Source organism: Calidris pugnax, unplaced genomic scaffold, assembly GCF_001431845.1.
Source record: "Calidris pugnax isolate Ruff unplaced genomic scaffold, ASM143184v1 scaffold28, whole genome shotgun sequence".
Taxonomy (NCBI): Eukaryota; Metazoa; Chordata; class Aves; order Charadriiformes; family Scolopacidae; genus Calidris; species Calidris pugnax.
The window spans coordinates 8,985,760-9,009,175 of NW_015090842.1; the positions used below are offsets into that span (position 1 = coordinate 8,985,760).

Genomic DNA, 23,416 nt, shown 5'->3' on the forward strand with positions numbered 1-23,416 from the left:
AATAAATAAATAAATAAATAGAATCACCAATCTGGACTTCTACCACACTACCTCAAGAAAAACATCAGGTTTTGCACCCAAGGAGACTTGGATACTTCACAGAAGTGCCTAAGGAGCCACTTCTTCAGCAAATTCAGATTCATTTCTTGTCCTGGTAGGACAGGAGGTGAGTTCAGAGGCCCAGGAGCCCTGATTCTCAACAACAGTCATTCCCACTGAGAGGGGGAAGCGGTACCTTTGAGGAGCTGTTTGGCAGCAAGGGATTAGTTGGTGTCACACAAGGAGTTGAAAACCAAGATCGGCATCCTTCCTCCCTGGACCATCCTTTTCCTTGCAAGTTTCAGAGATGCTTCAGTACCAGCTGTAGGGTGGGGCAGGTTTTCTGCAAGACACCTCAGAGAAACGTGAAAATCTGCATTCTGGGGAAAGATTGTCCCATTTTAGTCACATTTTCAGGCACCTCGTACTAGTAGTTGGTATCATGAGGGCTTCCCACCGTTAGAAGAAGCCCGAGAGGCCCCTGGAAGCGCCGATCAGAACCTGACCTCTTGTGGCTGTTCCCCACAACAGTCCAGAGCCTCAACACCACCTTCAGCCTTTCTCCATTTAGATAGGCAGCCTTCTTCAGGAAGAAGGCTTAGACAAAAATTACCTTTGGGCCGAGCACGTTTTTCTCGTTTTCAGTGAGGAATGGGATCCTTGAAGAGACTGGAAAGACTATGAAAATTCATTAAAAATAATCAGCGAAACACATTTATCACACAATTTTCCTTTTTTTAGCCTACCCAGCTTAACATCAGCCCCATCGCAGGCTGTATGGCTGTAATCTAAACTGATTATTTCTCAAAGATTTACCAGCATTTACATGTTACTGTATTTCATACTTTATCTGAGGCAAAAACGTTCACGGGACCATAAAATCAGAAAAAAAACCCAAACATGTACCTGCAAGATAAGGGATTGTCTCTGCGTTGGCCTCATTACATCAGGATCCAGATGACAGGATTGGAGTTGAAATAAAATATTTTCAGATGAATGCTGGAACTCAGGTGTATAGTTGGGTGAACAACATCGTCATCAGTGGATTTACTTCACCAGGGCTCTAGACTAACGTCTTGCCTTAAGGCAAATAAATTGGCTGCTTGATGATTAGCATTTTAAACCTGGTATCAACCTAATTCACAGAAATTTCCATTAAATTTCACAAGAATGGGACTGAGTAATCTTTTTCTCTCTGAAACCAATTCTTCCAAAAAGGAATTTCTTAGTAGGCTGACAGCTAAGAATTTGCAGGCTTCAGCCTCAGTCCTGACAGCATTCCCATTTGGAAATCCTGGGATGAAGCATCAGTGGAATAGCAGCCACTCAACTGACTTTAAATTTAAAGTCAAACACATACTTGACCGACGTGCAAATTTATCAGTCGGAGTTAATTCTGCAACTCTTTCTCCATTTGTATTGCTGAGAAAATACCTGCTCATATAGTGCTTTATATCTTCAAAGCACTTCACAAATGCTAAGTATTATTATCGGTTCTGAGCACGAACATTAACTCTCCTCAGGCCCCCAAGTTATTCCGCTGAATCTTTGAAGACTATTTGATTATACAATCAGTTCTCCATGTGCTAATACTCAGGCACTTCGAGTTTGTCACATCAAAAAGCAAGACGGAAAGAATTATTTGTCAGAAAAACAAATAATTACCAATATCAGAAGTAAATTGGCCATTTGTTAGAAGTAATGTGTATGTTCTTAACCATTTATCGGGAGAGCTGCCTTGATCAAAATAAGACAGCCTGCTGGAACCACATAAGCCATTTCTTTAGCAAACATCTCTAATACTAATACAAGAGCTTATAAGCTTTCTAATTGTTGCGTAAATGGAAGCGGTGGTAGCTTCTAGAACCCTTAAATAGCAATCATAGTGGAGCTGGCTTCACTCAACCTGTGCGGCTCTTTCTTCATACTGAAATGGCTTCCCTACCAAAAAGGGCATAGTTTGAGAGAACTAATATAGAAATATTGCCTGTAATTATTTTAGGGGGGTAATTCCTTAACCAGGAACATAATCTCCTACTTTGCCAATCAAAAGAAGTGGAAACATGTTTGAATGACATGAGCTAAGCATAACCTATCTATATCATCATAGAATCATAGAATGGTTTGGGTTGGAAGGGACCTTAAAGATCATCAAGTTCCAACCCCCCTGCCCTGGGCAGGGACACCTCCCACCAGACCAGGTTGCTCCAAGCCCCATCCAGCCTGGCCTTGAACCCCTCCAGGGATGGGGCAGCCACAACTTCTCTGGGCAACCTGTTCCAGTGCCTCACCACCCTCACAGGAAAGAATTTCTTCCTAGTACCTACTCTAAATCTCTCCTCTTCTAATTTAAAACCATTACCCCTTGTCCTATAGCTACACTCCCTGACAAAGAGTCAGTCTCCAGCTCTCCTGTAGGCTCCCTTCAGAGATAGCCAGACTTTAAGCATGGCTAAGCAGTGAGACTGAGAAATTGACGCTTATTTCACCTGATTAGCCAATTTTTACTGATAAAATCAATTTTTTTTACTCAGAGTTCTTTTCAGGTTACTCAGTAAGATTCTTGTAGCCCCAACCACTAAATATGACAGTCTTGAGAGTTACACCCCGCATCGGATCAACGTTCAGTTTTATCAAGACCAATTACACAGTGGAAAAATGAGCTTAGTCAAACTGGTCAAGTTTAATGATCAGCATCAAGTGAAGTAGTTTAGCAACAATCTCCAAAATTCAGAATCCCATTTTAAACAGCATGTGGCATCTAGCTGAATGTAACAAGAAATTAGACATCCTTCCACCAGTACAGTGGCAACAGAGAGCTCATTGTTCTTTCATTTCAATTATAATACAGTTCAGCAGAGTCTTTCATAGCTTTTAAGTATCACAGAATGTCTGAGATCTGAGTAGACTCCATTTATAATGAACTGGTTCATTCTCAAGGAGGAATGTATTATTGTATTATTTTCTTGACAGAAAAAAATATCTACTTTTTAACTTGAAGAGCTTAATTACACAATGAGATACTGACACAGGTTTCTCTGTGTTTCTTTATTGCATAGTTGCACACTAATGTAACAGTTAAAATCCAGCAGCTAGAAGTTTCGTGATATTGGGTAAAAACTGAGGAAAAAGGCCTGTATCACAGGAGAACATACATATGTTGTCTGCAAAGACAATTATTTCTGTAAATTATGATTAGGCAGATAACATAAATTGAAGTACACAACATAATAACTGCCACAAAATCAAGATGCGCAAAGAAAAAAGCAGAGATGTGCCAAGAAATACAAGTTAAGATATTCAAAATTAAGGCATTCAATTTTTAAAGCAAATGCTATTGACAATGAAGTTGAATGGAAAAAGGGACCTTTCCTCAAAAGTAAGCTGTGTAGAATTCCAGTACTTTAAAACCTAGCAGGTTTTTGTGAGATCAAAGCAATCTCCATTTCTATAGCTTTCAAAGCCAAAAGATACACTCCTGGCAGACTGGCAGTAGAAATACCAGTGATGTAAAAATATCACCCATGACAGAAAACATCAAAAGACTGGTCAGGCAGCCGTGGTGGCCTACACCTGAGCTGCACTGGTGTGAAAGTTCTGGAACGTAGGAGTATGGATCAAACATTCAAACGCCAAATGAAGTCGTTCCAGCTATGAAGCCACCAAGAATGAGACTTCTGATAACAGCAATATTTAACAGAAATATTCAAAGGCAAGACAGACGCAGATCTAAGCTCAAAAACCTTCTGCTCCCTTTTCACTAAGCTCTCCTTAAAGTTATTTCTTTTACAGTCTTTAATTCCTAGTACTCATGGCCACAGGAATGCCTTCCAGTACAGTATTAAGTAACGGAAGTGACTACTATGCAAGAACAAATATAAATGTGTGCTTTGACCCTTTTGTGTTGTACCATCTAAAAGAAGAGCCTTAAGATTCCTATGCAGACACCTTTCAGAGTTTAACTTAGTTGTGCAATATCATAACATATATTAGCTCTAGTCCAACAATCAAATCATTTCCACCCCACACAACAGAGAATAAGGCAAAAGAATTCTATCCCATCTCCTGTTTTACATACACACGCAGGCACACGGTATTATTTTTCTTGAAGTTAGCTTTTACAAGGCCAGTACAGTCATTGTAACATAAAAGTTAAAAAAGCTCTCCCCCCAAAACCCAGAATACTTTTCTGTTAATTTCCAGACTGCTAATTTCAACGACAATCCACCCTGCAACTGAAATATTTTAACCAGAGATGCTAAAACACATAAATGTGAGACTTAAACACCAGCAAAACACCTGTAACAGAAAATCCCCGTAAAGCTTATTTTTGTAGCACAGTGAAGTTAATTCTTTCTGTGTTGACCCTGATCCCAAATATTTGAAACAATCAGTACAGAAACTGATTAATTTTATGTCTGCATAGATTCTGCAGGCCAGGAACATAAAAAGTCTGTCTGATGGTGCCAAAGACTGCACAGTTCAAACAAATTGGTATAGATGATATAGTTCTACGGAGTTCAACCAAGATGGTAAGGTTAAACTGAGCAGTGAGGGCTTGGAGAGAGGTAAGGAAATTGAAGATATATACTGCCATGTTAACTATATTACATAGTAAAAATAAGTAGGCAACACTGGGACAGAAGAGAAATTTTCTCTCCTTTATCGCATAGAGTCACTCTAAAGTTAAGTGGCCACATTTGCCAAAGGAGAAAGGCACAACTGTTGCAACATAACAACAGGCTGAGGTAGAACTATTAAGGAAGCAAAGGCAGGACCTAGGCACTTAATTGGTTAAAAGAGAACATTCAAAAGCCTTAAAGTCATCAGGGCCACACTAAAAAGTGTTAAAGTGCTTTTAGACAGAATACTTGGACTTAAAAAGAAGTATCAAGTTTAAAGTTCCAAATTTAGCATTGACAAGCCAGTGTCCTGGCATCACTTGTGCTGAACCACAGCAGCAACCAGTGACTTTGCTTACTGGGAGGAGCAGACCAAGTAATATCTGCTCTCCAAGATGACTCCTCAAATACAATCAATCAAAATCACATCGTGAGTTTACAGACAGACCTGCTCCTCATCAGAAAATCTGACCATACATTTAGTTCATGAATTTCATACATAGGCACACTGTTAAATACAGGAAAGCATAAAAAGCCAGCGAGAAAGATGCCTGAGAGAAAATTAGGGCCAGCAGCAGTATGCTTCAGAGGTAGAAAATACTTGTGGCAATTGGACCGTAACTCTAGGATAAGGCTCCAGAGCTGGCAGCTCACACAACAATTTCATTTGGTCCACAAATAAATTGCAACCACCACTTAACTTCGTTACCATAAGGTGCTATAAATAAAATCTGGTCCCCAGTTGTCCTAAAGCTAGATAACTATTTCCATTTAAAAAGTGCATCTTACAACAAAACTTTGAAGAGAGTGCACTGGTGCTTTATGAGTTACTGAATGCTGCGTTTTGCCCACAGTCTCCTAGCACTGGATTGGGTTTCATAAATTGTTTGGGATTTCCACCCCCTCCCCCCCCAAAATCCCATTGGGAGGGTCAGCTGGGGTGTATCAAATTTAGCTTTCCCTTGATGTGATCAGTTTCCTGGGATCAATTGGACATTTTCACCTAATTTGCTGCTCTTGCCAATCTTGAGATACCGGTGAATTCTCTTCTGCTCTCTTCTCCTGGTACATTATTAATACAGGAAAGTAAATGGTGCCAAAGCTAAAAGCTTCTACAATTGTTATAAGGTTTTAGAAAAAATCTTCTAGCTTGTGGTGTAGATAAAGCCAACATTTTGTGGCAGTCATATCAAACATGGATCAGGCAGTCAATAGAATGGAAAGAGGTTAGATTTTATAAGCCAATTTCTTCCTTCTCTTTTCATTCTAAGCACAGAGGAAAAAGGAAGAAGATAAGATGTCCCTGCCTATGTGACTAGAGAATATATTTCTCTTCCCAAACCTCTGAAACAATTCCTCAAAAGGACCTGATTAGAATGAATACTTTTCACTTCTTCCCACTTCCTGCTTGCCAACATGTTTTTAGTTGGGATTATTAATTCATGCAAGTCACTGAAAGAGCATTTGAAGAGACACAGAACAATTCAGAAAAGAAGCAGGGGAAGACATCACCTGCCCTTATTTTTCCTGTAACTGTCAAAATAATTCCTTATTGATCCCTGCCTTACAGCAAGTCAATTTGTTAAGGGTTAATATCACTTACTACTTAAAAAAGAAAATCTAAAAAAAACCCCACAACTTCTCTACTGAAGGTCGAATGGCGCTTAGCAGAACTGCAACTGGCTGGCTGTGAAACTGTACGGCATACACACACTGCAGAAAAAGGACAAATAATTAAAAAAATAATGTCATTTATATCCAGGTACTGCAGTCTGGACTGACATTTCATGGACCTTCTATGGCCGGATCTGCTCAGCGTGGTCCTTGGGCTGTACTTCAGTATTCAAGAGGTGCCTGCTTTGGAACGATGAACGGACGGTTCTGTTCATTAACGGCTGCAGAGGGCGAAAGTTGTCTACCATTCTCTTTTCTTCTTCACCATCTGAAGTAAAGAGCAGCATCCGAAATGCCTCCAGCTGAGGATGAGAAATGTCCAATTTTGTGACTTTACTAACTGGAGAATTATTGGAGTTCACAACAAAGCACAATCATTCACGCTTGGAAAAAAGTCATCAGAGGTACTATTATGTTTGCATTCTGAGAAATTTTAGCATGAACTTCTGCCACGCCTTTGTCACCTGCTGGTAAAGATTACACCCTCATCCATATCAATGCAGAAGAGGAATTGTCTGTCATCTGCCATCTTTAGGCAAACTCAGTCTCAAGTGTGGCATGTCTGAGACAGAACCGATTCCTGTTCCAACACTGGAACATATGCTATCTTTTAATAAGTTTCTCCAACCTTCTTAATTTACACCCTTACTGGAGTTCTGTTCTCTTACACAGACACGCATATGCTGGCACCCAGAAAAGAGAGAACCTCAACAAGCAACAATCTACATAGTTGTTGTTCTTAGTGATTTATAACTGAGGATTAAAATAAAGTATGCAGCAGATCGGCTTTTAATGCTCACAAGGGCATTACAATGTTAAGTAAACTATGAGCCTTTCTATGCCATAAAAAAAGAAAAAAGAGAGAAGAGCCAAAGGGGGGAAAAAAAAGGGAAAAAGTTTCAATTGAAGAATGTTCCACCATGCATTCAGTTCTCTCTGCTCTGTTAACAACCTTCAGTTCTTCCCGTCCTGTTCCTTTATGCAAACTAAACCATCAAGATCATGTACATGCCTGTTCTTCAGAGTTAGTGTTTGTTTGGAGCATGACTTTCTAGATGGATCAGCTCCATGCAAAAGTTTTTGCCTCATGTGGTTGGTTTCACACTTCATTTTTAATCAAAGCCGCAAAAAACCAGGGACAATGCACAGGTAACTTTCAATACCTCTTAAACCATGACAAAAATGGTACTTTTTGGCACTGGTCATTTTTCACTTGCGTTGCAACAATCTCCAAGACTTTTTCTATGCTGTAATGCCACTCAAAGTACTCCACTTCCTTGAACAGGCAAAAAATTCCTGAAAACTTCCAAAACAATTGACAATTGTAGTACAGTTCCAGTGAGTCCTCCTGACCACTTTCTACTTGTCCCCACATCTAGCAAGGAATAGCATCACATTGAAACACGGAGTACTAAAATTAAAAGCAGTAGAGGGCATATGGAGAGAAGTTTGAGTTGGTGTCAAAACAGACTATGGACCACAAACTTCTCCACTTGAAATAACTTCTGTAATAAAACATCTGAGGAAATCTTTGTCTGTCCTTTTTACAGGGGAATAATAAAAAAAAAAAAAAAGAAAAAAAAGGAATTCAAGGACAGCACAGCCAAATGCAGAGTAAACATGCCTACAAAAGGCAAAGGAGAAAATCCAGCGGGGACTCACTCTATCTCTCACCATCAGAATGGCATGTGAAGGACTTAGAGCCACCCACCACCCCTTCTGTACCCTCAGAGCCTGCCCAAGGGAAGAACAGAGGATTAGCCCTTGCAGCCTCTGCAAGATCTCTGTGCAAATGCACTTGGCTATGGAGAATATGCACAAAAGGTCAGAGTTTGGAATTTCACAAAACACGCCCTTTTCTCCACCCTCCCTACCACAAAGAGGGGTGCATCTTGGTAAGGAGAGCAAAATTACGCTGTGTTGCAATAAATAACCTTAGAAGTTTTTCAAGGAGCAGCTTCCAGTGTAAGGCATTGTTAATCAAGATAAAACTCTCCTGGAGGGCTGGAGAAGTATCTTTAAACTGCTTACTGAAGAGGCCTTAAGCCTTTCAGCATTAGCTGTTGGTAATGTCAGGATACCTCCCCAAACAAATCCTGGGTGTGAAGCAGCCACTGATCTCTCTCTATTTTCAGAGAACTACTGGTGAGCAACAACTTCTGTGCATCTTCCCCTTCACAGCAGCAGACAGTCAAATGAGTATGGTATAATTTGAAATGTAAACATGAGTTTTACCTGATTCTCATCAACCTCTATTGGCTGCTTCTTAATAATCCACGTGACTGACTCAGTAAGCGGGGGAGTAGTCAAAGAGCCTGCGTAGGTCCAATAGTCAGGGCATGAAGGTATCAAACAGGAAGGATCAAAGACATCGAATTCAACAACAGTGTCCTAAACCACAGAAAGAACTTCTTTTTAAAAATTGCATTTTGAGAAAAAAAAAAAGAAGATTTAAAAAGATCTTAACAATAAGATTAAATACTGTGTGGGTTATATATGCATATGCAAAATTAAATATTGCTATTATTAGTAATGATCTACATAAATAGTAATTTAAAACCCCATAAACTTGTAGAAAACTGGTAAGCTGGCTTTAATGAATAGGAGGCAGCTAGTGAATAGACAAAATTTAAATATTTCTGTTGTTCCCCACAAGTCATTAGGAATTCAGTGCAGAAGAAACAAGGAGTAAGAACGAGTAACCGACTACAGCTTTGTGGGAGCTAGAAGCAAACAAGAAAAAGAAAATAACTGACGGAATAAGTTCAGGTAGTTCTGCCAGATATACTTAATAGACTGCAAACAATAGTTCTTTTACTTTTCACCACGTGATTTTAGGCAGCAGGGAGACAGAAGAGCACTAAAATGTTATTTAAATCACATTAAGTATTGCTGTCTCCAGAATGTGTGCTCCCACAAGTGAGATACCAGACAGCACGTAGGAGCTTCAGAGCCCAGATTTCCTACACAAACATTTTACTCCTGGGGTACTTCCAGGATATACTGGCAACACAGGAAACGAAGATCCTGTTTTTCCTTAGATAGGCTTTATTGGTTCCCTGCTGAGAATGAGAAATGTTACAGCAAAGAATTTTTCAAAAATAGATAGTTGGACAAGAGATTCTAGATGGGAGCTGCCACCCATCATGTAAGAGGAAGGTGCAAGGACATCAGAATAGGTGTTAACTGACATTCCTCCTCCTCACCAGGGTGCTGTTCCTCAGGGTTTGGTACTCAGTGATAACTCTGGCAAGGCAACAACAGTTTTCAAACATTATAAACCAAGTGCTGATGAGTTGCTGGGTGACTGACACCCTTTGGAAATGAGATATCTTTCAGAGCAGCCCACATACAGCTTGATGAACATGTTTGATACTACTTTTTTTTTTTAAATATATTTAGTTTCTTTCAAATTCATAGGCTGTAAAATATTATCTTCTCATAATGGATGTATATTCACAGACTTTCGTAGGTCTTTTTTGGCACTGAACTGACTTGTTTGGCATCTATCTGGGGGAATTTTCACTGCACTGCCATAAATATTTGTTTTATTTGGATTTATTTGTGATAAGTAATGGCACAGCGACTTCAACTGGATGTGCTCACGAGCCAGCAAATTTCTTGATGTGTGTTTTTTGTGTGTACTTTCAAAAAGGCACGGGCACCCAGAAGAGCATGAGCTGCTTCTGAGCACTAGCAGAGACGCAGCACTCCCTCTCCTGGCAGAAGTCAGAAATCAGCTATGGAGAAAGTCCTATGCCCCTAGCAGAAAATTTAGGTTAAAAAAAAAAAAAGGGGGGAAAAATTAATCTCCTCCTCAAAGATCAGACAAAATAAGAAAGTCTTAATTCCACAAGAAATAAACTACCACTTTACACAGCACAGAAAGTTCCTCCCAGTTAAACAACATACAAAAACTAATCCAGTGGCATAGTTTTTCACAGAAGCAGAAGGGCAAGCATTAAACATGTGCATGTCCTTCTAAGGGGATACCCTCTCAAGAGCATCATGTCTTAAACCAAGAGGTTTGGAAAGCTAAAAGTATAGAATTCCACCTTAAAAATTAACTTTCCTCCCCTTCAGTATAATCAACAATTTACCCAGAGTCAATCAGGTCCCTCACTGACATTTAAGGAAGAAAGCATTTATTGGTGTTTTGCTATTCTCAAAGTATTCTTTAGGTTGAATGACTGCATTAGCTACGCTGAGTGATAACTGGTGGGATGCTTAAAAACACTTACCTTGTGTTTAACTGCTGGCAAGGCATCAACCAGTGTCTGCAGCCCTTCATGATGTGCTCCCAGCTGCAGGAGACAGGCAGGTGTTAGAGAATCATTAAGCTGACATTCTGCGTATATACCTTAATTAGCTTTTTTTGAAAACAACAACAATCTAGAGGTATTCTGTCCTAAATCAGTTTTAACAAATTGAAAATAAAAAGGCATCATTACAGCTTATCACACAAAGTGAAATTACCTTTAAAAACACTCCAATGACAGCCAAGCCGTTACCTTCCATTACAGCTTCTTCAAAAGTTGGGTACACAACGGCATTCCAGTGTACTAAATGCAACTAAAACGTAAACAAATGAGAAATCAACACATGCACAGAGCACAGCAATGGTATCAAGAAACTTGACTTTTGATCTCTTTGTCCTTGGCAATTTGAGACACTGCAGCGAGCTACCTCAGAAACCAGACACCACAAAAATGAGGATCAAAATTTTATTGGAAAATAATGGTACTTCCCTTTTTTTTATCTTTTCTGGGGGTTTTTTTGCCTTTTCTTAAATGATAGACCCACAGAACTACATTTCACACATATGAAAGGGATTTCATCTGTAGGAGACATTACAGGAATGCTAGCTACAGGCACAAAAAAAGGCTTAGTGTACCTGGAACTGGAGGACTCTTCCATCTCTGAAGAAGAAGAACAGAGCACGCTTTTCTGCTAAGGAACAGTCTCCTGCACATCACATAAGCTTCCTCTGCATTGCTTACAGTCTAATACAAGCATGTAATTGAGGGGGTTTTTGTGTTAAATAGATAGCCAGCACCAGTCCCAAAACTTAGTCATACAGTCTTGCTGTTAATGTCTTGCCAAGCTGACAAGCATCATTATGAACATGTTAACAGAAGATAAATGTCTTCTCAAAAATATGCAAGAATCATTTTTCAAATTCTCCATCTCTGGCATATGTTTACACCTGTCACACTTTCCTCTCTGAGCAACTTAATCTGTGTTTTTTCCCTTTGGCCCCATCCTTTTTATTGACTCTCTTTCTGCATTAGTAGTTACTTAATCACAAAAGCTTTGCTATTTTAATAACTGCTTATGAGTTGAAAACAGAAGATCAAGTGATCATGATAAACACTATATTACCACAGAAATCTGCTGTACATTGTTGTAATAACTTTAAGAAACACAAAAAACCCCCCCATTGTCGATAACTGGAATAAACTTTCTAACAATAGCCAAAGCCCTGGGGTCACATACACAAGACAGTTATTGCATACAAAGTAAGCAGGACCAGGCTTCTTGAGTTACAGGTATGGGTGTGAGAATTAAATACTCCTCCCTTTTCTCTTCAAATATTTTTTTTTAAAAGAGTATTTAGTATGTGCTTTGTTTCTCTGCAAACGTTTAGTTACAACAAAGAAAGTGATCTTAAAGCAGTAAGGACTGGGAGATTCAGAGGTCCACTAGAGCCTGAAGCTCAGACACAGTGCATTCACTATACTCCCAAGAAAACAAACCCTACACCTCAGGAACTCTTAACTTACCGCAGCTCAGAGGTAAAGCACTTAATTTTTTTAAATTGAGATTTGAGCTTGCACATTTACCTCGGTATTTGCTGTCCACCTGATCCGCACCACATCAGTTGGGACCTGGGAGTTCATTAAGATTTGATTTTGCCCTCAGGCTGCTTTCTGTCTCATCATTTTCCCCTTTAAAAGGGGGAAGGACCAGCAGAGTTGTGCCACTCCATCCAGACAGAGCTGGAATAGCAATGACACTTTGCTGCCTGCCATTGGCTTGTCCAGCAGCTACCCCGGGGGGACATTCAGGGAGAAGAAAACACTACTGAAACTTTCAGTAATGGGGCCAACATTCAATTTTAAGACTCTGTTCTGCTCCAGAAAACACAGTGAGTATGAACTTACTAATACAATGGTAGATGAGCTGGGGCACCTACCAGGTCTGATCCTTAACAGAGAGCTGCAATCCTTCAAACAGGGAGTTTTGCAGCATGCAGTATCAGCACAGACAACCTGAGACTGAGCCTCCAGTCCCCACAAGTATTTGCACTGTTCAACTTTTTATTTCATACCTCTGCTGGGTAAAATTTGCTGTCAACTGTGTGCTCTGAACCCCACTCGTTTATGGCTCCCCAATGGAAGTGGAACTGCTTTAGCCTGTATTGGTTTTCCAAGGGACCTCCAACGATTACTGAAAAACAAAACAAGACACATATATTCATAAACATGATTTGGAATTGTCCAGAAAAGTAACACAGCAAGATCCTGTTTGAACTATGTTTGCCCAGGGAAGAAATCAGCAACTCTCTTAACTGAAACAGTCCCCTATTCATCGGCTACTTTTACAATTTACTTTGCTATGACAAAATTGTTTAAGCAAACACATCACACGTTTTCCTTGCAGTTTGAATCAATTATTTCAAATTGAAGAATATAAGCTAAGTCTCCTCATCCACCTCTCCTCAAGGGAATTACTGTTTTTTTCCCGATTCACAAAATTTGGCAGTCGTGGTGATTACATGCTACCTTCTATGCTCTTCTCTTTGAACAGACATGAGAACTGCATCACCAGAAGAAACATGTATGGTAAAGCAATGGATATATCTATTACATGACATCCCAGCGCAGCCTCAATATCTATAAAAAATATTTAAACTTCCCATAACAATCCAAGACTTCAAAAATCCAACGTTGCCAGTAGAATCAGTACATTGTGTCAAATGTTCAAGTCTGCTTTAAGTTACAAAAATCCAAACACGCTACTCTGCTTCAATGCAGCCTTCAGACTGCCTAACCAACACAAAGATTTCCTGTACAGACAGAAGTATGCTAATATTTTGTGTAATGTAAACTGTTTAAGCTAATTTCACAAAGCACCTAAACATACAGACTGCCAATAGGCAAGATTCTGAATTTATGGAAGCTTTAATATACTTTTTAGCCTTGAGTAAGAGTGACCATTCAATCTGCTCTCCTTATTTCAGGAGGCATCTCATCGTTTTGCAAAGACATGAATGAAAAAGTCTATGCCTAGTTTGCTGTGTAGTGTTGGTTTTTTTACTCATTTCCTCCTAACTGAAGCAGGAACATCCTGCAAAGTCATCTTGCTCGTTATTACATCAGAGCATGAGATAAATGAGAGACCATAATTACTTCCAAAGGGATAACGACAAATACGTGGCTGTAGAGACCCATTTGCTAATTTTTACTTAACTGTAACTTGTGGTTAAATTTTATAGCAAACCACTGTATAAAGTGCATAATCCCAACACTACATCTGAAAAAAAAAAGTTAATCACTTTAATGCTAAGGAGAAAACAATGAGAGGCATTAAGAGCTTTAGGCAGACAGCAGTTTTGAAATTCTAACTAGATAGGCTAGCTTGTGATAAAAGACTAAAAAAAAAGCTAAAACAAGCTAAGCAAACTGACATTTAATTTATTTCATCCACTGCTGCTGAGCTCTTCACATAAATGCAATACTGACCATCAATTAAAAAGCCTTGGAGAAAGGTGACTTTCAGGGATAGGATGGCCCACACTGCCAAGTCTTTCTGAATTAAAGTTTCTGCACTCTAACACTATCCATTATTACATGATGACGTAAACCTGCAAGTGACTACATTCGAGTTAATAATCACTTTCACTTGAACGTTTACCTCAGCAGTAGAGTTAGGCACAGGCACACATATGTAGCAAATCAGATTCTATTCGGGACACTAGAAAGTGACAGGAAACAGAAACTTACAGCCCCTTCACAATCATTTTTGCCATTTTATTTCCTCTCAATTTACCAGTCTCAATAATTTCAAAACAAAATAGAAATTTAAAGGAACTCTAACAACAACCAGAGGAAAGAATCACATCAGCTTTTTTTTTGCAGCCCTAGTTCAGTTTCAGTCTCATTTCCTTGCAGCAGATGGCATTCGTGCACACAGATGGGACCACGTTCTGTACGTACCTTCCCTCCCTCTTTCTTCTTCATCCTCCTGCTCTGTTCACAAGCAAACACCCCATGGCAGCACTACCTTCATCTTTTGCCCAAGTCTTGTTTTGCCTCATCTCAGAAGTTGGGCATTTTTGTCTATCCTGGATGCATGTTTCATTTTGTCTTTTTCATCTTCTGTTTCAATTTTGTTGCTTTTTTTGTTTGTTTGTTTATACATAAGCTTCCTTCTCTGGGTTTCTATTATTGTTTAGACAGAAGCTGGCAGAAAGAAAAATCAGAAATAGCAACAGTAAAGAGAGAAAGGTGGAGGAGAGAGGCAGGCACTTGAAAACCTGGCTATTTATACAGCAACATCCCATGATCTGTTGTTTCTCTGTCATTTTGGAGTCCTGCCACTGATCGTTTAATGCCATCCTCCACCAGCTGTCATCACCCTTCATTGACTTTAATTCACTTGAGGAAGATGATGATGATGAAAAGGCAGCCATCCAGAAAGAGGCATCAAGGATGCTCACCCTTAAAGATTTATCTCAAGCGTTTGGTCTTATAGATGAAGCGGATAAGATCTTTCAGAGCTGCAATGTGCTCTGACTAGCCAACCTATGAAAGGCCAGCTCCGCTCTAATTGACAGCCCTGATGATTCCATTCTTCTATATCACAAAAACTACCCCTGTGTATTTAAGTGTTGCTTATTTCTTAACCTTCCGCAGGCAATTCCCCTCCATTACTTCAATTCCTGAAGAAAAAAAAAAGATGCTGGTATCCATCGAACTGCAAAACATTACGCTTTTCAGGAATGCATCCTCAACAGACAGTGGGGTATTGCTGTATAAAGTAAAAGACTACTAAATTAAGAGCAAAAACAATCTAAAGTTAGTAAGTTAAAAACCTCTGATGAGCTAGCAAGTAATGTCTCCATCTTAGTCTCTTCTCTAACCCCACCTCACTAGCACAATAGCAGTTTGTACTATAAAAACAGAAGGGCTCTACTTGGTTTCTCCGTTACACATCATAGTGCTCAAATGAACAGGGCAAGAATATTCCCTGGTTGGAAACTTGTGTTCTGGGTGAAGAGCTACAAGCAATAAAAGCAAAAAAAACCCCAAACGCTAGACAAGCCCCTGAAAGCTCCATGCGTTCCACCACTACTGTTTTTGCTGCGCTGTTTTATCAGTCTCTTTCCAAACATCAACTAAAAATACTGGCATAGCAGAGACAAAGTGTATGTATTAGCATGCTGAAAACCTCTTTCCCAAGAGCATTACTAAATCCCCTGTGAGATCTAGTAACTCTTATGGTAACCTTAAATATATATTACTCTAATCAAACAGGTTCAAACGTGTCCAGGGTCCTTCAGTTTTTCCCTCCGGGACAAGCTGAGTAACTGACATGAATCATGTGCTTCGCAATATCCCTGACCAACTGCTACCAGTTCACCCACCTTTACAAAACACTTGCTTTATACATACCAGCAATGTCCTTTGGTAACAATATCTTGATTTTAAGTCATTTGACTCTGCTGAGCATTAAAAAAAAATTTAGCTGCTCAGGTCAGTGCACTGATCCACAGCAACTTGCTAGAATCCATAATTGGATTCCACATGCACAGACTCTTGCTTATACTAAAACAACAGGAACACATGCACCTGCTCCCTGTGGTAGCAGCTGAGTATTATTTAATTCTCCAAAAGCTTACTGAGATAAGTATATATGCTTTCCAACCAAAAGTTATTTTGCTGCTGATTATTTCAAATGCATTAAATATAACTGTTAACACCACAAGTGGCAGATTACTTTAATAGGAATCTCATTTAAAATTAAGTACATACACATACATATGACTGAAGATTGACTCATACAGACAAAGCTGTGATACCACAAGGCCTAATCAAAAGGCAGGACATTAAGGCTTGTGCAATAAGAATAATTTTCAATCTACAACAGAGAATTTGTGCACAATGCTCCTGGCAATAAGTACATAGTAAAAGTGAGACCTATATAGAACTTTGGCATTACAGTTCCCATCACTGTAAACCCATGTGTAGCTAAAGCTTCTTTTACTTTACATTCATTTTCAACATTTGTCCTAAGGTTTTAAATCATGCAAGTATTTCTCCTCTCTAAGCATTAAGACAATAAATTGTTTTTTTCTGAGTTTTGCTTACTTGATCTATCAGTTGAATCATCAAACTCAACCAGGAATGAATATCCATTGTTCCAGATGTGAAGACATGTTGTTGGGTCGTAGCTGATTTTCAGAGGCTTCAGAAAGGGGTCATAAACACTGTCTCTCCACTGGATATTGATAGGAGACTGTCGAGTGCCACCAGGAATCGTAAGCGGACTCTGCCAAAGTGGATGCACTGGAAGATGATGAAGAGAGTCAGGCTCTAATGCACGGTAGAAAATTTCCAACTAAACACTTCAGAACTTTTTGGCAAGAGAAGATGCTTTGGCATATTGGCTCCAAAAGCTAATTCAAGTCAGCTGATGCGCAGGCAAGTAAAATAATAATACATTCCAGTTGCATGACTCAGCGCTACACAGGGAAGTGCAGTAATTTCACAGAATCATAGAATGGTTTGGGTTGGAAGGGACCTTAAAGAGCATCAAGTTCCAATCCCCTGCCATGGGCAGGGACACCTCCCACTAGACCAGGTTGCTCAAAGCCCCATCCAGCCTGGCCTTGAACACCTCCAGGGATGGGGCAGCCACAACTTCCCTGTCCAATTTGACTTAAAACTGTGCTGATACCTTCCTGCATTTGCAAAATGCTCTTCAAAGACATTCTGTCTCCTTATTTGCCAGAAAACTGTTTTTCTTTTATTGCCAATTGATCTTCAGGGTGGGTTCTGTTTCACAGCTTTGCCAGAGTCTCAGCACACCGCTTCAGCTTTCATCACACACCAGTACCACCAACTGACACCAGATTGCACCAGACACAGGACAACTCCCACCAGAAAGCAGAAGTACTCTCTTGAAGGTGCCCGTCTTCTGCCTATGCGTGCTTAGGGGTTATGCCATCGCTAAGGCTGTAATAGTGCTCCTGAAGCACCCATACCAATATTGACCAAGACTACTTTATGCAGCCAGGACCTAAAGCTGATCTTCCCCACACCTGTAAAATCCTGAACTACCAATTTTGGGGGCAGCTTGGGTGTCTGAAACCAGCATGACCAGGGCAGATGGATGAATACAGCCTCCATGGGAATTTACTCTGCTCGAGAACAGAACGGAGACCTGTGTGGATGGGGAGCACTTGTTCACCTGCCATCTCTCGGTATCAACAACCTGCAGAACAAGGTTTTTGTGCCTTGCCCACCCTCTGAACCCAAAACTGAGAGTCTCTGAAGCATGGTGTTACTGCTACTTCATTAGATACACCTGCTTGGGATCTTCTGGAAGGAAAGAAGTTAAGTCCTTGAACAAACCACTCACGTGAAGGGGCAGCAAAACAACCTTCCCTCTCCCTTTCCTCAGTAAGGGGCAAACTTTATCAGCCTGCGCAAGGTCGCCACGGGGGTAAGGGCAGAAGCCAGGGAGCAAAACACTCTCCAGAAGCGCCACCCCTCTTATTGTCGGCGCCGTTTCCTGATGTTTCAGCCCAGGAACTGTCACGGACAAAGCCCGGCTGAACTTGGCGTCCCCGCCTCTTCCACACAAACTTTTCGAGGCCTCTCAGAAGCGAGGGAGGGAGGGCCATGGGCGCTGCCCGTGCCCAGGCCCCTCAGCCGGGCCCGGGACAGGCCGGGGGAAGGCGCGACGGGCAGCGGGGGTCCCTCGGGGCTGGGGAGGATGAACCGGGGCGGGGAGGGCTCGGGGCAGCGACCCTCTTTCCTGGGGCGGCGGGAGCTGCTCGCCCCAAGGGGTGAGGGGCGACCCCGGCCTGAGGGAGCCCGTCCCCGGGCGGACCCCCCTGAGGGAAGCGGCTCGCTGTGAGGGAGGCGGCGCGGGAGGGCGGCGGCACTCACGGGCGTCTCGCAGGCGGTAGGAGCAACAGGCGCCCAGGCTGCACCGTCGTGTCCCCCGCCGTGAGGCAGCGGCCACCCAAGCCCGGCGCAGCAGCGGCAGCAGCATCTCGGAGGAGACCGTGGAGTCGCCGGGCAGCCGCCGCCCAGCCAAGCCCAGCCCGGGCCGGCACGGCCCCTTCCGGCACGGCCTCCCTCGTCGCCATGGCTCCCTCAGGGGAGCGGGCGGTGGCTCTGCCAGAGGCGAGGCGGCGAGGGAGGGCGGCTTCAGCCCAGCCGGCCGCTCTTCCCTCAGGGGTGGACCGGGAGTGGCTTTTGCCGGCTTATTTATCCTGTGACAGCGTTGGAGGAGAGACCACAGTTCCCTGTGGGTGCGTGTTTGCCATCTCCCATGGTCAAGCTAATTCCCGGGCCTGAGTCACACCAAAAATATATTTCCTCTCCGAGCGATAGCGTCACGGCTTGTTACACACCTTGGGGGAGTAGCATTTATTCTTGTGTAGTTAGTTTTGCTTAAGTAGGTTTCAGTTTCTCCACAGCTGAAGGTGGGCTAGAGCAGGATCCTGCTCCCAAAGAGATATGGGTGGCCCTGGCACAGCAGGGTCCCTGCCCCAAACTGCACAGAAAAGTTAGGGAAAGCTGGCATTATGGTCACTTTAACCACTTTATGCTTCTGTCCCTAAGTCCAGAGGGCAGAATAAGCCCACCCCAGGATGGCAAAAAGGGCCAATTGAACTAGTGTTTGCCTGACACCCTTTGAGGCAGGCTTTGATGAAACAAAGGTGGTTAAAACCTTCGTTAATTGCACCTTCTCTGTGTTACAGCTGCCAGTGAGGGACACAAAGCAAACTGGGAAGCCTGTAGAAAGCCGACAGTGTCAGAGAAAGTGCAAAGATGAGGTAAGTGTCCTCATTTTTGCCATGGCCTTTGGGCAGCCAGGAGCAGAACACCACACCTCAGTTCCTAGCCTTCATCCTGCCACCCGCTTTTTATCAGATGTCTTGGTTACCATCTTAAAATCATTTTGCAAATCTGCATATACCTTTTGGGTATTTTTAACCTCGTTAGGGGGTGAGTACTTCTGAATTTTCATGAGGAACCTGGCATAGCATTGAGAATGTTTTACTGAAATGGAGACGAGACTAGATACTCTGCTCTAGCCAAGCAAGAAGTGTTTGCTCTAGTTTACGACATTGAGAAATTTCCATTGCGCTTACAGTATAACATGTTTAAAGTACTCCTGAGTTGAGTAAGAGGAGGTTGAAGTCTGGCAAGTGCTTTGCTTTGAGGGGCTACATGATCAGAAAACAGGTCATCAAGAGATGTACAAACAGCATATGACCATAGGATGTTAAACCTGGGTTTAAATTTCATTTTACTTCCTCCCTCCTGCAAGATATGCTTTCTTTAAAGTGCAGTCTTTTTTTTTTTTTATGTAGTAGGATTCAATTGCAAACAATGAATTCTTGGTTTGACTGTCAATGTTTTTCAGGATGGCTAACCTTGCTATGCTCAACATATAGTTCCCTATAACTTTTTAAAGAAGCTATAGGTACTCGAAATTGAAAACAGTTGCTGCTCATAAAAATAATTATTCATTCAGGCCTAATCACAGTTTAATAGTCTATTAATCTTGGTTAGGCAACTGTATTTAGCACAGGTCAGACATGTCTGTTGCTGAAACTGTTTATGAGCAATAGGTAGCTCCTGGTCATGAAGACAGCCCATATTGCTTAACTGCTTATTGCAGCAGAGAGCTCAGATGTAACTTTAGATATTTTAATTCTGAGTGTAAGCAAGAGATACTGGGTTTTATTCTCATCTACTAACAAAACAAGATTGTAATTCTGTGCTGTTCTGTTCTTGTGTGATGTGTCCTATAGATAAAATCAATAATCTTGGGCAGTTTAGAAGTCAAATCTACCAAATTAACTATATGCCCTATATCATAGTGTAGACACGTACTGTTCCAGAACATAACCTGGTTTTTGTACAACTATCACTTTTCTGTACATTAAAAGAAATTGAAAAAAAAAGAGCCTCAAACGCCACTGCTTTACATGGTGGCATTGAGATGACCAAACTTTGTGAAGCTTTTTAGGGATTTGATCCTGCAAGGTTTTGAAATGTTCAGCTACTAAGCTGAACAAAATGAGTCATTTCTTGTGGGTTGAACAGCAAAACCAAAAGAAAGTTCTTATGGCATAGGCTTCTGGAAATTATGGTCTGTTCAGGTGTAAAACTAAGGAGAAATAACTTCAACTTACAACACTGTTCTTTCTCCTCTGAATCATTCACAGAATCTGCGTCCAGTTTTACATGCACATACTATTTCTTACTGAGCAGAAATTTCAGTAAAACTTTAGCATTTAATTAAAAAAAAACCCCACTTTTCTTCTCTGTGAGGTTAAAGAAACCCTTCAAAATACGAGTTCAGTGGCAGTGAGATGGTTTTTTTGGAACTCACAGACAGAAAGGCAACAACACAAGGCCTAAATCTAATTCTGAGCACTTAGGTGGCCAAAATCATCTTTTCTGGACCATTCCAGAAACAGAGTTTCTCCTTGGCCATGTCCCAGCTAGAGACAGTGGTTTATGCAAGAGACATGGCTCTCATACAGCTAGCCAGAGAGAACAGCAGCAGCCAGAATTACAATATCTCTGTTGTTCTCATGTTTTTCCAAAATTGTTATGTTTCTGGCCCATCTGGGAGGTTTTAGCTACTCTTTCTGTTGTTCCTGAGCAGAGAATGCTTTCTGTATATAGAGAACCACCACAACCAGAAATCTGACAATTGAGCTACTAGATGAGTTAAAGCGATAGAGGATCTGTGCAGGAAGAGAAATAGAAACCTCATCTACTAGGTCTGTTTTCAAATGTGCAAAGTTAAAAAAAAAAAAAAAAAAGAGAATGGTGAGCATTAAGGTAACATGCAGTTTGCACACTTTGCTTTATGCATGCCTCATTTAGGATCAGCTCACTGAGGAAGGGTCTAGTCTATTGTTTACCTTTGTTATATACGTATCTATGGTGTTGCCAGAGCAGTTAGAGTAAATATTGTAATACAAGAAGCATGACCGAAATGTGTCACCCATGAAAAGAGATCCACCAGAAACAGACCCAATCTGTGCTTGATTTTTATTTTTTTTTTGAAACTTTCCAGACAGACACAGTGATACTCCATTTAATTTTATAGTATTTGGAGGCTTCTTACATTTGCACTGTGGTTTTTTTCCTACCTTTCCCAGCTGAAATAGATGTATAGAGCCATCCAAATAGTCCCAATCTTTTTAATTATTTCCTATAATTAATTGCATCTGTGGATACTTTAGCAGGTCTGTTTGGAGTAATTGTTTAAAAGTTCATTTAGCATTAATAGAAGTATCAAAAGCTGTGGTATGGGATTCATGATTCAGATGACAATACAGGTTGTGTATATTACTGGATTATCATATTTTATAACATAATTTCCAAGAAAATATTTTGAAGGCCACAGTTCTATGGTAAAAATCCAAAATAAGTTCAGTTAATTTAAGGGATTTACTGCCAATTTACACTGTTGTAAACTTGATTTAGAGACAAAACATTTTCCAATGTTTCATTTTTAAATTCTCTTTAAGCGTCCTGGGGAGGAGAGAGTTCTCACACATTGGTTACAAAAGTAGAAGAAAGAATATGAAAATTAATTCAAGCACTTGTCAAGTAAGAATGAGGGGTAAAATGACTCTGTCTTCAGTAGTTTTCAGTCTTTATGGTTTTAGTCTTTAAAAAAAAGGAAAAAACAAAGATGACCTGTTGAATAAAGTGCTTTGATTTGTTTACACAGGGATTTTCAACCAAGCTTCACCCAGCTCTGAAGTAAAACAGGGAGTACAGCATGGTGGGAACAGAGGAGAAACCCCACCCGCTTGAAGGAAATGTGTTTTTATCCTAAGCAGGGGTGCTTTCCTTAGCAACACATTCTGAATTAGAAAAATAAAAACAAACAGAGTTGAAACTCAATAAAGAACCATTTTAAACTTTAAAGGGCCGTGGCTCTGCTTCAGCCACTTGGATTGAATATTAGAGAGGAAATCCAAGATAGGTTGATTTCTTTGAAGCTTTTGAGTATGAATCAAGATTTTTGGAGGATAGCAGCGATGGTTGGCTGAGGTCCATCCTGACAAGGTGTTGAAAGTTCTGCTGAATTGATGTCAGATTTGGGCTGTGATGTCGGCCAGTTTATTGATAAAAAGCACTGGACTGTTTATCAAACGGATGTAACTGACAGGCTACTCTAAGCTCAAGAGGAAAGCAGCAGCAGATTGTGAAATGCTGAGCTTTTCTCTGCTTCCAGAATGTTTGGCTGAGATAGGAGCCTGGATGAGAAGGCAGTGGCTGAGGCTAAGTCCCGATAAGGAAGAGGTAATTCCAGTTGGCAAGGTAAAGCAAACAGAGGGCTTTATCTTTTCTGTATAAAAACATTTGTTAAAATTATGCATGCAGGCTTAGTAACTCAGCATGGAAAGGGCTTAGAAGATCTCTCATGGACAATTTGTGTAGTCACTGCAATTGTGTGTGCAGTCCTGGAGATGGCACACCTGGGTTGTGTGTCATTGCTGTACTTCTACCATTCTTTCAAAAAAAACTTGAAGGATTCTGCTTTTCTTGTAACTTCTTCTAAAAGGATAAGAAAGAAAAAAAAGACATTCAGGTCTGCTGTGGCAATAATTACTAGGGTGAGAGTATACCCCATAGCCTTAAAGAAAATCTCTTTGAAAAGCATTTCTAACAGCTCCCTCTCTGTTGTATTAAAAGGTGTCTGAAACCACTGCCTTCATGTATTGTTACAAGATACCACAGAGCTTAGTACAGACATCCACTGCAGTACTCCACGTCACTAGACTTTTTTTTTTTTTTTTTTTT

At 40.8% G+C, this 23,416-nt stretch overlaps 1 protein-coding gene and 1 long non-coding RNA gene across 3 annotated transcripts in view; one reads left to right on the top strand and one right to left on the bottom strand.

Moving 5' to 3' along the window:
• Positions 1-2,703: 2,703 nt before the first annotated feature.
• CA5A (carbonic anhydrase VA, mitochondrial) overlaps positions 2,704-23,416 on the bottom strand; it is a 23,624-nt gene continuing 2,911 nt past the window's right edge. The window contains exons 1-7 of one of the 2 annotated variants that reach the window (XM_014942417.1): positions 18,515-18,875; positions 16,709-16,906; positions 12,667-12,785; positions 10,812-10,907; positions 10,577-10,639; positions 8,571-8,726; positions 2,704-6,637 (exon numbers count right to left, since the gene is read on the bottom strand). In XM_014942417.1, coding sequence (XP_014797903.1) covers positions 6,458-6,637; positions 8,571-8,726; positions 10,577-10,639; positions 10,812-10,907; positions 12,667-12,785; positions 16,709-16,906; positions 18,515-18,620 — 918 coding nt within the window. In that variant the 5' untranslated portion in view covers positions 18,621-18,875 and the 3' untranslated portion in view covers positions 2,704-6,457. Of the gene's footprint in view, positions 6,638-8,570; positions 8,727-10,576; positions 10,640-10,811; positions 10,908-12,666; positions 12,786-16,708; positions 16,907-18,514; positions 18,876-23,416 lie in introns of those variants that run through there. The other variant, XM_014942416.1, reaches the window with a different exon arrangement.
• The window catches only part of LOC106888296, a 5,903-nt gene continuing 1,234 nt past the window's right edge, over positions 18,748-23,416 (top strand). Inside the window, exons 1-2 of the long non-coding RNA XR_001412083.1 lie at positions 18,748-18,882; positions 19,336-19,410. This is a non-coding gene — a long non-coding RNA (uncharacterized LOC106888296). The remainder of the gene's footprint in view (positions 18,883-19,335; positions 19,411-23,416) is intronic.